This window comes from Oncorhynchus gorbuscha, linkage group LG13, assembly GCF_021184085.1.
Source record: "Oncorhynchus gorbuscha isolate QuinsamMale2020 ecotype Even-year linkage group LG13, OgorEven_v1.0, whole genome shotgun sequence".
NCBI classification, from domain to species: domain Eukaryota; kingdom Metazoa; phylum Chordata; class Actinopteri; order Salmoniformes; family Salmonidae; genus Oncorhynchus; species Oncorhynchus gorbuscha.
In genome coordinates, this window is record NC_060185.1 from 54801015 (window position 1) to 54816478 (window position 15464).

Sequence of the window (15464 nt, forward strand, 5' to 3'; positions counted from 1 at the left end):
AATCCATAGTCGCTGGGTCCATTCTTGGTCGGATCCTTCTGTTATGCAGGTGAATGAGGACCCAAAAGCGACTTGGCGAAAACAGAGTCTTTATTCCAGTAAAGGATAAAAGCAATACTCCTGGACAATCAGAGCAGAAAACAAAACATAAAAAAACTTAAATCCACTCGTAGTGACGAGGACAGACTGGAGACTCGACCATTAACTGTAGGTTGCCTCGGGAAGGCACCGACCGTAGCAGACTAAGGCACCTGCTCGCACGCAGCATCTGAAGGTGATAAGACACAACAGGGCGAGACAATGACACAGCACAGCGAACATCAAACAAGGATCCGACAGGACAGAAACGGAAAACAAGGGGAGAAATAGGGACTCTAATCAGAGGACAAGATAGGGAACAGGTGTGAAAAGACTAAATGAGTGAGTAGGAAAATGGGGAACAGCTGGGAGCAGGAACGGAACGATAGAGAGAGGAGAGAGAGGGAAGGAGAGAGAAAAAGGGAACGAACCTAATAAGACCAGCAGGGGGAAACGAACAGAAGGGAAAGCATAATGACAAGACAATATAAGACAAAACATGACAAAAAAGCTCTATTTTGTCTCTTCCTTCTACCAACGAGAGCCGTTAACACTAACACACTCTTGTAGTGAACAGAAACCATATGGCTCACGACAGACTTTTCTTATAAAACAATTATTGTACTACAATTATGCATATTTTTTATGCATTTAACGGTCACTAGACTGTGACATCAGACTGTGTGACTCCACACACCTGGAAAATATTATATTATCTCTATCCCCCTCTCTCTGTCCATCTTACCTTTTCGCCCAGAGGCAGATAGTTACTTTCAATAACTTTCTGCAGAATACTATTTCCTCTTTCACATTCCAATAGTTTTTCTATATTTCCTGCATTTCTGCTACTGAAAGCAGTCTTAAACAAGGGTCATGTTTTGATTCTTCAAAAGTGTTCTTCTGTTGTGATAAGTCTATGCCTTAGGCCATCTGTTTAGTAAATGCCACAATACAAAATTAGTCCAAAAGATAAGCACCACATAGATTTGCTGTGCTTAGGTTTCCCATTAAAATGCGGTTTAAACATACAGCTGGATCTATACAAACGTATTCTCTATTATAAACCATTTATATACAGTTTAAAACATCTTGATACTCCCCATCCCGGAGTATCATCGACTGACACTAATTAGCATAACTCAACGGACATAAATATTACTAGAAAATATTCCTATTCATGAAAATCACAAGTGGAACATATTGAGACACAGCTTAGCCTTTTGTTAATCACCCTGTCATCTCGGATTTTCAAAATATGTTTATCGATAGCCTAGCATAGCATTATGTCCAGCTAACAGCAGGTAACTTGGTCACGAAAATCAGAAAAGCAATCAAATTAAATCGTTTACCTTTGATGAGCTTCGGATGTTTTCACTCACGAGACTCCCAGTTAGATAGCCAATGTTCTTTTTTTCCAAAAATATTATTTTTGGAGGCGAAATAACTCTGTTTGTTCTTCACGTTTGGCTGAGAAATCGACCGGAAATTGCGGTCACGACAACGCCGAAAAATATTCCAAATTAGCTCCATAATATCGACAGAAACATAGCAAACGCTGTTTATAATCAATCCTCAAGGTATTTTTCAAATATCTATTCGATAATTTATCCACCGGGACATTTGGATTTTCAGTAGGACCGATTGGAAAAATGGCTACCTCTGTATTTTACGCGAGAATCACTCTTGAGAGCCTTCAGATGACCACTTACACAATGTAGCCACTTATGGGTATTCTTCAACATAAAGGCGTAAAACTACGTCACAATGCTGTAGACACCTTGGGGAATACGTAGAAAAAGTAATCTGGTTGATAGCCCATTCACTGATCAATAGGGACAAATTGGAAAGCTGAGCTTTCAAAACTTGAGTCACTTCCGGATTGGATTTTTCTCAGGCTTTCGCCTGCAATATCAGTTCTGTTATACTCACAGACAATATTTTTACAGTTTTGGAAACTTTAGAGTGTTTTCTATCCTAAGATGTCAATTATATGCATATTCTAGCATCTTGTCCTGACAAAATATCCTGTTTACTTTGGGTACGTTATTTTTCCAAAAATGAAAATACTGCCTCCTAGTCGGACTGCTGATAATCTTAGTACCACTGGTGCTTATGGGTCTCTTTGCCAGTGAATGAGCACAAGTCCTACCGAGGTGGTGAAATATTGTATCTGGGGCAGTAACAAGTTCCAAGTCCAGAGTCTCAATACTGAACCTGTAGTCATGACTAGTACAGGTAATATGGAATTTATGCTGCCCAAGAGGTGAGGCTGTGGAGAACACAGCACACTGACTGTCTGTATCCAGAGGGATCTGAGATCCACATTGACAAGACTGAGCCTGTGCCCCACCAGATGTCTACTGTAGATAACAGTAGAACTGTAAAACAAATACACACGACAAATGATTCTCACAGAAAATGTACCACAGACTTACACAAGCCACCCTCACACCAACACACCAGCCAGGCTGCCTCCATAACACCCCTTCCTCAACCCATCCCCTGTCTGTCACGCATATAGGCTATATTTTTGAAGATCTAAATATGTACTTTTTGAATCTGCTATCCATCTTTAAACTGAATAGAGGTCAATCCTTTATTTGTCATATATGGTTATCATGATCAAAGCATTGTGTAAAGCCAGTGATGGAGCGATATCGCTCCAGGGCAGTCATAGATATACCTTCTCCACTGAACTTGCTATTAAGTCCAGATCTAGGCTTACTCAGTGTCTAAAAACCATCCCTTAACCGTCCACCAAGCCTTGCCTGAAGCAATTGCCCAAACCAATTCACTTGATCAACAAACTTTGAAAAAAATATTAACTATTTCAACATTAGTACCAACATCCATAATACGATAGAGATGCCCAGTACAGTTCTACAGCAAGAGACTGTTTAAAAATTAAGAAAACAAAGCAACCATGTTGAAAGTGCCATATATGCATGCATACATCCTTCATATGGGTGGCCCCAACAGAAATTAAACCCATGATCCTTGGCATTGCAAGTGCCATGCTTTACCAACTGAGTCACACAGGATACCTACTAGATTATAAAAAATAATCTACAGACATCAAACCACTACACAGCAAACAATTTCTGGTTACCACTGCATTCCCAAAATGTTAATAGGGACATCTTGAGAAGGTTAAGATGTATCTAAAAGTCCCCCGAACGTTTGACAAAGTTTCCCAGGGATGTTCCCATGGCATAGCTTTAACGTTTTCTGTTTTTATTTTGTATTTTTCTGTACAAAAACATATTAAATGTGCAAAACAAACATTATTGGAACATTTTCACCAAACATTCTTATAACCGTTATGGTATGCCCATCTACAAAAGGTTAGTAAATCATGTTGTCCAATAACATTCATGGATGTTGTCATGCTAAAATTAGCTGGGAACCAAATTGGGTCTCCATTGGAATGTTTATTTATTTTGGGCAGAGGGTAGATCAGCTTCAAAATTGCAGATAGAATTTACAAACTATCAATGTAATTGTTTGCATAATTTCTAATCCCCCCTGATTTTATATTTTTTCTCTATACTTTTTTCCCCCTACCCTACCATCCCTACCCTAATTGGAGTAAACTGACGGACAACAATACTGCTACTGCTTCTTACTGCTATTTTGCTCACATCAACGGTACCTGTAGTTAAATAATTATACATATATGACTAATTTCCTCTTTCTTCAAGTGCTTGATTTTAACCCACAGCTGCCAATCCACCATTCATTCTTAACTCCAACCCTCCGATGTCCACAGATTAACCCATCTTTCCCCAGTATAACGTCATTTTGCCATTTCCTTTTGCAATTACATCCCTCCCTTTTACTGTGATGTCTTACGAGGGTCCTGAACCTTCCTATATGTACCATTTCTACCGATATTGCCCTAAAAAAATAAATACTTTACCCAAAAGTATAATGATATTTGAACCCTGATATTATGGCATAACAACCATTCCTGTATTTGACTCCAAAAGCGAGCCACCGATGGACAATACTAAAAAATATGTTCTATTGATTTTGTTTCCTCGTGGCAGTCTGCACAAGGCTGACTGTTCAATGCCCTGTATACTGAGCATTCATTTTGTAGCAATGTATTTCATATATTAGCTTATATTGAAACAAACGGATTACATGACATTGCTCTCCTGAAAATCCACTGAGTGAGCAGATAATTTAAAAAAGTACCAATTAATCATGGTCTTGTTGTTAACTGTTAACTGTGTGTTACTGCAGGGCTGGATCAACGGCCAGCGCACCCAGTGGCTCTCAAGGTGTGCAGTTAGAGAACCCTGTTCTAAAGGCATCCAACAGATTTTTGGTAAAGATTTACAATGGAAAACAGGGTTTTCCAAATGCATCTCTGCATGGTTGTGTCATATTACACATGTTGGGCTGCACATTTTTACAAGTTTTTGCGACTCAACTGTGCAGGACAGCCATTTTGCAAAGATAATTGTATTATTGAGTTGTATACTTAACTCAACCACATTGTGTTGCAGGATCTTATCCACACTCAATGAAAACGTGAGTCTACACATACACAACCCAGTGCTGCCCAGCCCTCTTCCAGTAGATCTACTGTCCTGGTAGATGGTGGATCTCCAGGAAGTGGTTTAGGCAGCTCTGCTCTAATCCATAGACCACTCAAACTCAACTCTGGACCTAACTAAATAAAAACGAGCAAATCTGGTCTAAAACGAACTGAAACAGAGATTAAAATAAACTAATCAAATCTAATCTAATATAAAAACACACAACTATATTAACCTTGGTCTGGGAATATTTTTTCAGCACATTTGGGCACTTGAGCGCTTGTTTTAAGTACACAGCTCAGGGATGGGCCTGGGGAAATGTGTGCGTGTGTGAATGTGTGCGTGTGAATATGTGATGTGTGTGTGTGTGCAAGAGTGCGCGTGCGTGCGTGCGTGCGTGTGCGCAATGGCGCCTCTGTTGGAGCTGGCTGAATCTACAGGCATGCAAAGAAATCGGACCATTTCCATTCTACCATATTAACATTGTCACCACTCTACAACTAAATGTAATCTTAACCAGTAGCCTAAAGCTTTGTAATACACCTGTCGTGAGCCTTAGACCTGTAGGGGCAATAAATTACATCAACATAATTCAACTCTGAAATTAATGTATTTTATGTCAATCTTATGTCCATAGCGCTCCTGCTACACCAAGTAAATCTAGGCTACCTGTATGAGTTAGGGCAACAGTAATACGTCTATAGGTGGCTATTCAGGTGACACATCATGTGAAGTAATTTCGGCATGGACGACCCGCCAACTCAGCTATATCGTCAACTCAGATTAGTGTTCGCAATAAAAAGTATTTCCCTTACAAGTCAGTTATAATACACGTATGCACGATATGCAGCAGACATTACCCTGAGCTGAGCCCTTATAGCCTAATTCATCATTGCATTTTTATACTTACATCATCTGTGCATGCGGGTGTGATGATGCCGCTGAGCACTAGCAACAGGACACTCCAGAGCAGTGCGGGAAAAGTGAGAAAGTCCGTCATTTCAGTTGGATATCTTTGTAACTGTAAAAGTAATGCAGCAGCCCTCTTGAATACATGTGTTTTAAAAATAAGAATAAATTGCCTACTGCTCGCTGTCACTGCGACGGGTTTCTGGACTTTGATAGGTGGATATAGCGCGTGGTAAAGATAACCCTCAAGAAAGACAGTGCTTTTACCTTCGAGCCCCCATTCACACCTGACAGCTAAGCATTTTAAGGCTAAATAATACACCCAAGTCATAGGCAACAAAGTGTTACTGCTGAGGTATAATAAGAACGAGTGGGACATACAATCGTCGAGAAACATATTGTATATGTTGGAAAAGTGAGTACGGTCAAGTGCTTATTTAAGAATGAGCGGTGTACACTTAAATACCGTAATACTTTGTGATTACGCTGTATTTTTATATTTCGTTTTTAATTAATAATGATACATGGTGATATGTTTTATATAGTATTATATACATTGTTCTAAGGTGGGTCTATTAATCCATTTGATAGTATAAAAATAAACCGGATAAATGTATTGTGAAATGTTGTTGCGCTCTTTAGGTTAGTTACGGTATGAGGTGCGGAGTGGACGAGGTAGCCTCCATACTTACTAGCGGTTGTTGAGGTCTCTGTGTTTTAAGACTTGTACTTCGTTAAACTTTTTGTTGTTTTATTTTCTTAATTGATATGAAGCCAAATGACACAACGATTCTGAAATAGCTAGGCTCTTTTTGCACGACACTATTTAGGGATAAAGGTGATGGTTTTTCGATTTAAGGAACAAGTGTATGCGAAAGTATTGTCACAGTGGGACTTGAACTTGCACGACATTTCGTCAACGGAGTCCGACACCGTGTATCAAGACTGGGGTAAGCGTTTTTTATTGCATAGCACACTTATTGTCTACAATAAAAACTCTGCGTTAGATTGGGACGATTCTCGCACCCTATCTAGGATATGACGGGTAGACCTAATCATTCATTTTCTCAATAGCGCAAATTCCTATTATACATGTCTTGGGGGTCATTTGCAACGGTTTCATTCGTTGCCATATCTTCGCTCAATTTTATTGTAGGTTAATTGAATTTGCAGGATTATTACCTAGGCATATTTGAACCAATTTGATTTTCGTGGGAATATACTCAGACCATGCATTTCAAAGTATTTTTACTTGAAAAATTTAGGTTACACACATATTTGATTCGGTAATAGATTTCTTATAGTTTCAAATGTATCTGGATTGGAGGCCTATTCTCAGAGTAGGGCTTGGGGGGCTATTTTGTCAAAGCAATTCAGTATGCACGTATCACAAAATCAGCACGGTGTCCCCGCAATACTGTACACAAGCCCCCTCAGGCTTATCTTTAATACAGATACAGTGATGCACGATTGCAGTGAGAGCTGTGTAATATCAGCAATAATAAGAGGTCATAATGATGATGGTGATCATCATCACATCATAATTGGTTGCGAGTTTTGAGGTTTAGCTTAGAAAAAATGGGGCACAAGCAATAATATTTTTGTTGTTGAAAACCTCAACATGTGATCTAATAACCTGGCTTTCATTTTGATGTTTGAAAATATTCATACATTATAATGATAAGCCCTTTATCTCAGGCTGCCTGCCTACGAACCAGCTTTTCGTGCAATGAGAACTGATCCGCAAAGTACATCTTGTTCACAGTTCATCAGGTCACAGACATTTGTTATGACAAAGTTGTGTGTGTGTGTGTGTGTGCGCATATCTATCCATCCATTCATCCACTCTCTATTCATTTATTTATATAATTGTTTTATTCGTTAATGCATCTTTAACTGCGCCAATTAAAGAGATACATTTGAATCCATTTAACAAATGGATGATTTTATAAATTCAGGAATTAAAATTACATTTGATTTATGAATTTACTAAGTTTCAATGGAATTGAACCCAACACTTTTACTGTACATAAATTTACTCTATCTACCTTCCTATCTGAGAGTATTCTGTCTCTTATCGTTGTTTGTCTATCTCATAGGAGAGGTCGAGAGGCAGTCTCATCGTTGCTGTTGCACCAATCAGAGGCAAGGCAGAGGTCAAGGGCTTGTCTGGAAGCAGGACACGCCCTAAGTGGCGGAGATGACGGTCTCTACCTGCTGCACCACCTGGACCAAACTCCCTCTCTGGTCAGATTACCAACTCACTTCTCATGATCTCATTGTCTAATTTTCTCTAATTTCCTTCCGTTCACATCTTCGCCATTTCTGCTTGGCCAAAACAACTCATAGCCCCTTACCAGCATGGTGGCTGGTGGCAGATGGAAACACATGGAAACCATTCACTCAGTTCTAGCCATTATTAGGAGCTGTCTTGCCCTCACCATCCTCCTCTGCCCCTTCCCCCAACTAGTGCCTTCCACTTTTGGTGTTTGCAGATCTGAAGGAAGCAGACAGGTGTTGGAGGGCTAAGTGAAGGAAACATACTTTTGGTTGTATGCCTATTAATTTCCATCAGATTATAGCCCACCTTTCACAGTACTGCCGGCCAAACCCTCCCCTAACCCGGATAATGCTGGGCCAATTGTGCGCCGCCCTATGGGACTCCTGATCACGGCTGGTTGTGACACAGCCTGGGAACAATCCCGGGTCTGTTGTGAGGACTCTAAATTGGTTTAAGAACAACATTGCTAGGGCAATTCAAGCATAGCCAAGATGCAGTGACAATGTATTGGGCCTATAGCCTACTGCACAAACCTCATTGCTACAGAACTGTTTTTAATTGGTTAATTTTGCATAGGCTTAAGTCATGTTTAAAAACAATCTGAGCAGTAGATCTTGGATTGCATTTTGACTGAGAAAGTGATCATTACTCAGGAAAGTTTGGTGTCCACTGCTCTATAGCTCAAATCACAGTGTCTGCCCAGTTTCCTCACACCATAGTCTGTAAAAATAAGCCTTGAACACAACAAAGTTAAACAGCATGCATTTAGTTTTACTAGCATTTAAAAGCAGTTGGAGGCCAAGGAAGGAGTGTTGTATGGCATTGAAGCTCGTTTGGAGGTTTGTTAACACAGTGTCCAAGGAACGGTCAGATGTATGCAGAATGGTGTCGTCTGCATAGAGGTGGATCAGAGAATCACCAGCAGCAAGAGCGACATCATTGATATATACAGAGAAAAGAGTCGGTCTGAGATTTGAACCCTGTGGCACCCCCATAGAGTCTGCCAGAGGTCCGGACAACAGGCCCTCCGATTTGACAAACTGAACTCTATCTGATAAGTAGTTGGTGAACCAGGCAGGGGCAGTTATTAGAGAAACCAAGGCTGTTGAGTCTGCCTTAAGAGTGCGGTGATTGACAGAATCGAAAACCTTGGCCAGGTCGATGAAGACGGCTGCACAGTACTGTCTTTTGTCGATTGCGGTTACGGTGGGATTCTAAATGGTCAGTGATCTGTTTGTTAACTTGGCTTTTGAAGATTTTAGAAAGGCAGGGCAGGATGGATATAGGTCTATAACAGTTTGGGTCTAGAGTGTCTCCCCCTTTGAAGAGGGGGATGACCGCGGCAGCTTTCCAATATTTGGAGATCTCAGATGATACGAAAGAGAGGTTGAACAGGCTAATAATGGGGGTTGCAACAATCTCGGCTGATCATTTTAGAAAGAGACGGTCCAGATTATCTAGCCCAGTTGATTGGTAGGGATCCAGATTTTTCAGCTATTTCAGAACACCAGCTATCTGGATTTGGTGAAGGAGAAGTGGAGGGGGCATGGGCAAGTTGCTGCAGTGGGTGCTGAGCTGTTGGCCGCGGTAGGGGTAGCCAGGTGGAAACCATGGCCAGCTGTAGAAAAATGTATTATTATTATTATCGATTATCATAGATTTATCGGTGGTGACAGTGTTTCCTAGCCTCAGTGCAGTGGTTAGCTGGGAGGAAGTGCTCTTACTCTCCATGGACTTGACAGTGTCCAAAAACTTTTTGGAATTAGTACTAGAGGATGCAAATTTCTGTTTGAAAAAGCTAGCCTTAGCTTTTCTAACTGACTGAGTATGTTGTTTCCTGACTTCTCTGAAAAGTTGCATATCGCGGGGCTATTAATAATTGATGCTAATGCAGAACGCCACAGGATGTTTTTGTGCTGGTCAAGGGCAGTCAAGTCTGGGTTGAACCAAGGGCTATATCTGTTCTTATTTCAATTTTTTTTGAATGGGGCATGCATATTTAATTTAGCGAGGAAAGCAATTTTAAAGAGCATCCAGGCATCCTCTTCTGACGGGATGAGGTCAATATCTTTCCAGGATATCCGGGCCAGGTCGATTAGAAAGGCCTGCTCGCTGAAGTGTTTTAGGGAGCGTTTGACAGTTATGTGGGGTGGGCGTTTGACCGTGGACCCATCACTTATCGCTGAGATCCTGGTTGAAGACAGCAGAGGTGTATTTAGAGGGCAAGTTGGTCAGGATGATATCTAAGAGGGTGCCCATGATTACGGATTTAGGATTGTACTTGGTAGGTTCCATGATCATTTCAGTGAGATTGAGGGCATTTACCTTAGATTGTAGGATGGCCAGGGTGTTAAGCATATCCCAGTTTAGGTCACCTAACAGTACAAACTCTGAAGATAGATTCAATCAATTCAAATATGGTGTCCAGGGCACAGCTAGGGGCTGAGGGGGGGGGGTCTATTTCAAGCGACAACGGTGAGAGACTTGTTTCTGGAAAGGTGGATTTTTAAAAGTAGAAGCTCAATTGTTTGGGCACAGACCTGGATAGTATGACAGAACTCTGTAGGCTATATCTGCAGTAGATTGCAACTCCGCCCCCTTTGGCTGTTCCATCTTGTCGGAAGATGTTATACAGTGGGGAGAACAAGTATTTGATACACTGCCGATTTTGCAGGTTTTCCTACTTACAAAGCATGTAGAGGTCTTCCATTTTTATCATTGGTACACTTCAAACTGTGCGAGACAGAATCTTGTCATGTTTTGTCTTATATTGTCTTGTCATTTTGCTTTTCCCTCTGTTCGTTTTCCCCCTGCTGGTCTTTTTAGGTTCGTTCCCCTTTTTCTCTCTCCCTTCCTCTCTCTCTTCTCTCTATCGTTCCGTTCCTGCTCCCAGCTGTTCCTATTCCCCTAATCAATCATTTAGTCTTCCCACACCTGTTCCCTATCTTTTTCCCTGATTAGAGTCCCTATTTCTCCCCTTGTTTTCCGTTTCTGCCCTGTCGGATCCTTGACTATTGTTCACCGTGCTGTGTCTGTGTATCGCCCTGTCGTGTCGTGTTTCCCTCAGATGCTGCGTGGTGAGCAGGTGTCTGAGTCTGCTACGTTCAAGTGCCTTCCCGAGGCAACCTGCAGTTCATGATCGAGTCTCCAGTCTGTTCTCGTCATTACGAGTGGAATTGTGCTTTATGATTGTATATTTACTTTACTGGATTAAAGACTCTGTTTTCGCCAAGTCGCTTTTGGGTCCTCATTCACCTGCATAACAGAATCTAAAACAAAAATCCAGAAAATCACATTGTATGATTTTTAAGTAATTACTTAGCATTTTATTGCATGACATAAGTATTTGATACATCAGAAAAGCAGAACTTAATATTTGGTACAGAAACCTTTGTTTGCAATTACAGAGATCATACGTTTCCTGTAGTTCTTGACCAGGTTTGCACACACTGCAGCAGGGATTTTGGCCCACTTCTCCATACAGACCTTCTCCAGATCCTTCAGGTTTCGGGCTGTCGCTGGGCAATACGGACTTTCAGCTCCCTCCAAAGATTTTCTATTGGGTTCAGATCTGGAGACTTGCTAGGCCACTCCAGGACCTTGAGATGCTTCTTACGGAGCCACTCCTTAGTTGCCCTGGCTGTCTGTTTCGGGTTGTTGTCATGCTGGAAGACCCAGCCACGACCCATCTTCAATGCACTTACTGAGGGAAGGAGGTTGTTGGCCAAGATCTCGCGATACATGGCCCCATCCAATCCTCCCCTCAATATGGTCCAGTTGTCCTGTCCCCTTTGCAGAAAAGCATCCCCAAGAATGATGTTTCCACCTCCATGCTTCACGGTTGGGGTCGTGTTCTTGGGGTTGTACTCATCCTTCTTCTTCCTCCAAACACAGCGAGTGGAGTTTAGACCAAAAAGCTCTATTTTTGTCTCATCAGACCACATGACCTTCTCCCATTTCTCCTCTGGATCATCCAGATGGTCATTTACAAACTTCAGACGGGCCTGGACATGCTCTGGCTTGAGCAGGGGGACCTTGCATGCGCTGCAGGATTTTAACCCATGACCGCGTAGTGTGTTACTAATGGTTTTCTTTGAGACTGTGGTCCCAGCTCTCTTCAGGTCATTGACCAGGTCCTGCCATGTAGTTCTGGGCTGATTCCTCACCTTCCTCGTGATCATTGATGCCCCACGAGGTGAGATCTTGCATGGAGCCCCAGACCGAGGGTGATTGACCGTCATATTGAACTTCTTCCATTTTCTAATAATTGCGCCAACAGTTGTTGCCTTCTCACCAAGCTGCTTGCCTATTGTCCTGTAGCCCATCCCAGCCTTGTGCAGGTCTACAGTTTTATATATCTGATATCCTTACTGAGCTCTCTGGTCTTTGCCATTGTAGAGAGGTTGGAGTCTGTTTGATTGAGTGTGTGAACAGGCGTCTTTTATACAGGTAATGAGTACAAACAGGTGCAGTTAATACAGGTAATGAGTGGAGAACAGGAGGGCTTCTTAAAGAAAAACTAACAGGTCTGTGAGAGCCGGAATTCTTACTGGTTGGTTGGTGATCAAATACTTATGTCATGCAATAAAATGCAAATTAATTTCTTAAAAATCATACAATGTGATTTTCTGGATTTTTGTTTTTGATTCCGTCTCTCACAGTTGATGAAAAATTACAGACCTCTACATGCTTTGTAAGTAGGAAAACCTGCACAATCTGCAGTGTATCAAATACTTGTTCTCCCCACTGTAGTTAGGGATGGACATTTCTGGATTTTTGGTGGCCTTCCTAATCCATGGTTCAGACACAGCTAGAACATAAGGTTTGGCGGAGTGTGCTAAAGCAGTGGATAATACAAACTTAGGGAGGAGGCTTCTAATGTTAGCATGCATGAAACCAAAGCATTTAAGCTTACAGAAGTCAACCAATTAGAGCGCCTGGAGAATGGGAGTGGTGCTGGGGGATGCAGAGCCTGGGTTAACCTTTACATCACCAGAGGAACAGAGGAGGAGAAGGATAAAGTTTTTTACATTTACATTACATTTAAGTCATTTAGCAGACGCTCTTATCCAGAGCGACTTACAAATTGGTGCATTCACCTTATGACATCCAGTGGAACAACCACTTTACAATAGTGCATCTAAATATTTTAAGGGGGAGGGGGTGAGAAGGATTACTTTATCCTATCCTAGGTATTCCTTAAAGAGGTGGGGTTTCAGGTGTCTCCGGAAGGCGGTGATTGACTCCGCTGTCCTGGCGTCGTGAGGGAGTTTGTTCCACCATTGGGGAGCCAGAGCAGCGAACAGTTTTGACTGAGCTGAGCGGGAACTGTACTTCCTCAGTGGTAGGGAGGCGAGCAGGCCAGAGGTGGATGAACGCAGTGCCCTTATTTGGGTGTAGGGCCTGATCAGAGCCTGGAGGTACTGAGGTGCCGTTCCCCTCACAGCTCCGTAGGCAAGCACCATGGTCTTGTAGCGGATGCGAGCTTCAACTGGAAGCCAGTGGAGAGAGCGGAGGAGCGGGGTGACGTGAGAGAACTTGGGAAGGTTGAACACTAGACGGGCTGCGGCGTTCTGGATGAGTTGTAGGGGTTTAATGGCACAGGCAGGGAGCCCAGCCAACAGCGAGTTGCAGTAATCCAGACGGGAGATGACAAGTGCCTGGATTAGGACCTGCGCCGCTTCCTGTGTGAGGCAGGGTCGTACTCTGCGGATGTTGTAGAGCATGAACCTACAGGAACGGGCCACCGCCTTGATGTTAGTTGAGAACGACAGTTTGTTGTCCAGGATCACGCCAAGGTTCTTAGCGCTCTGGGAGGAGGACACAATGGAGTTGTCAACCGTGATGGCGAGATCATGGAACGGGCAGTCCTTCCCCGGGAGGAAGAGCAGCTCCGTCTTGCCGAAGTTCAGCTTGAGGTGGTGATCCGTCATCCACACTGATATGTCTGCCAGACATGCAGAGATGCGATTCGCCACCTGGTCATCAGAAGGGGGAAAGGAGAAGATTAATTGTGTGTCGTCTGCATAGCAATGATAGGAGAGACCATGTGAGGTTATGACAGAGCCAAGTGACTTGGTGTATAGCGAGAATAGGAGAGGGCCTAGAACAGAGCCCTGGGGGACACCAGTGGTGAGAGCGCGTGGTGAGGAGACAGATTCTCGCCACGCCACCTGGTAGGAGCGACCTGTCAGGTAGGACGCAATCCAAGCGTGGGCCGCGCCGGAGATGCCCAACTCGGAGAGGGTGGAGAGGAGGATCTGATGGTTCACAGTATCGAAGGCAGCCGATAGGTCTAGAAGGATGAGAGCAGAGGAGAGATAGTTAGCTTTAGCGGTGCGGAGCGCCTCCGTGATACAGAGAAGAGCAGTCTCAGTTGAATGACTAGTCTTGAAACCTGACTGATTTGGATCAAGAAGGTCATTCTGAGAGAGATAGCGGGAGAGCTGACCAAGGACGGCACGTTCAAGAGTTTTGGAGAGAAAAGAAAGAAGGGATACTGGTCTGTAGTTGTTGACATCGGAGGGATCGAGTGTAGGTTTTTTCAGAAGGGTGCAACTCTCGCTCTCTTGAAGACGGAAGGGACGTAGCCAGCGGTCAGGGATAAGTTGATGAGCGAGGTGAGGTAAGGGAGAAGGTCTCCGGAAATGGTCTGGAGAAGAGAGGAGGGGATAGGGTCGAGCGGGCAGGTTGTTGGGCGGCCGGCCGTCACAAGACGCGAGATTTCATCTGGAGAGAGAGGGAGAAAGAGGTCAGAGCACAGGGTAGGGCAGTGTGAGCAGAACCAGCGGTGTTGTTTGACTTAGCAAACGAGGATCGGATGTCGTCGATCTTCTTTTCAAAATGGTTGACGAAGTCATCTGTAGAGAGGGAGGAGGGGGGGGGAGGAGGATTCAGGAGGGAGGAGAATGTGGCAAAGAGCTTCCTAGGGTTAGAGGCAGATGCTTGGAATTTAGAGTGGTAGAAAGTGGCTTTAGCAGCAGAGACAGAGGAGGAAAATGTAGAGAGGAGGGAGTGAAAGGATGCCAGGTCCGCAGGGAGGCGAGTTTTCCTCCATTTCCGCTCGGCCTTCCGGAGCCCTGTTCTGTGAGCTCGCATTGAGTCGTCAAGCCACGGAGTGGGAGGGGAGGACCGAGCCGGCCTGGAAGATAGGGGACATAGAGAGTCAAAGGATGCAGAAAGGGAGGAGAGGAGGGTTGAGGAGGCAGAATCAGGAGATAGGTTGGAGAAGGTTTGAGCAGAGGGAAGAGATGATAGGATGGAAGAGGAGAGAGTAGCGGGGGAGAGAGAGCGAAGGTTGGGACGGCGCGATACCATCCGAGTAGGGGCAGTGTGGGAAGTGTTGGATGAGAGCGAGAGGGAAAAGGATACAAGGTAGTGGTCGGAGACATGGAGGGAAGTTGCAATGAGGTTAGTGGAAGAACAGCATCTAGTAAAGATGAGGTCGAGCGTATTGCCTGCCTTGTGAGTAGGGGGGGAAGGTGAGAGGGTGAGGTCAAAAGAGGAGAGGAGTGGAAAGAAGGAGGCAGAGAGGAATGAGTCAAAGGTAGACGTGGGGAGGTTAAAGTCGCCCAGAACTGTGAGAGGTGAGCCGTCCTCAGGAAAGGAGCTTATCAAGGCATCAAGCTCATTGATGAACTCTCCGAGGG

At 43.6% G+C, this 15464-nt stretch overlaps 1 protein-coding gene across 5 annotated transcripts in view; it reads left to right on the plus strand.

Moving 5' to 3' along the window:
* The first annotated feature begins 5598 nt into the window (after positions 1-5598).
* col4a4 (collagen, type IV, alpha 4) overlaps positions 5599-15464 on the plus strand; it is a 174208-nt gene continuing 164342 nt past the window's right edge. For 3 of the 5 annotated variants that reach the window (XM_046295032.1, XM_046295035.1, XM_046295037.1), the window contains exons 1-2: positions 6210-6484; positions 7634-7781. In XM_046295032.1, coding sequence (XP_046150988.1) covers positions 7735-7781 — 47 coding nt within the window. In that variant the 5' untranslated portion in view covers positions 6210-6484; positions 7634-7734. Of the gene's footprint in view, positions 5950-6209; positions 6485-7633; positions 7782-15464 lie in introns of those variants that run through there. The other 2 variants (XM_046295033.1, XM_046295034.1) reach the window with 2 other exon arrangements.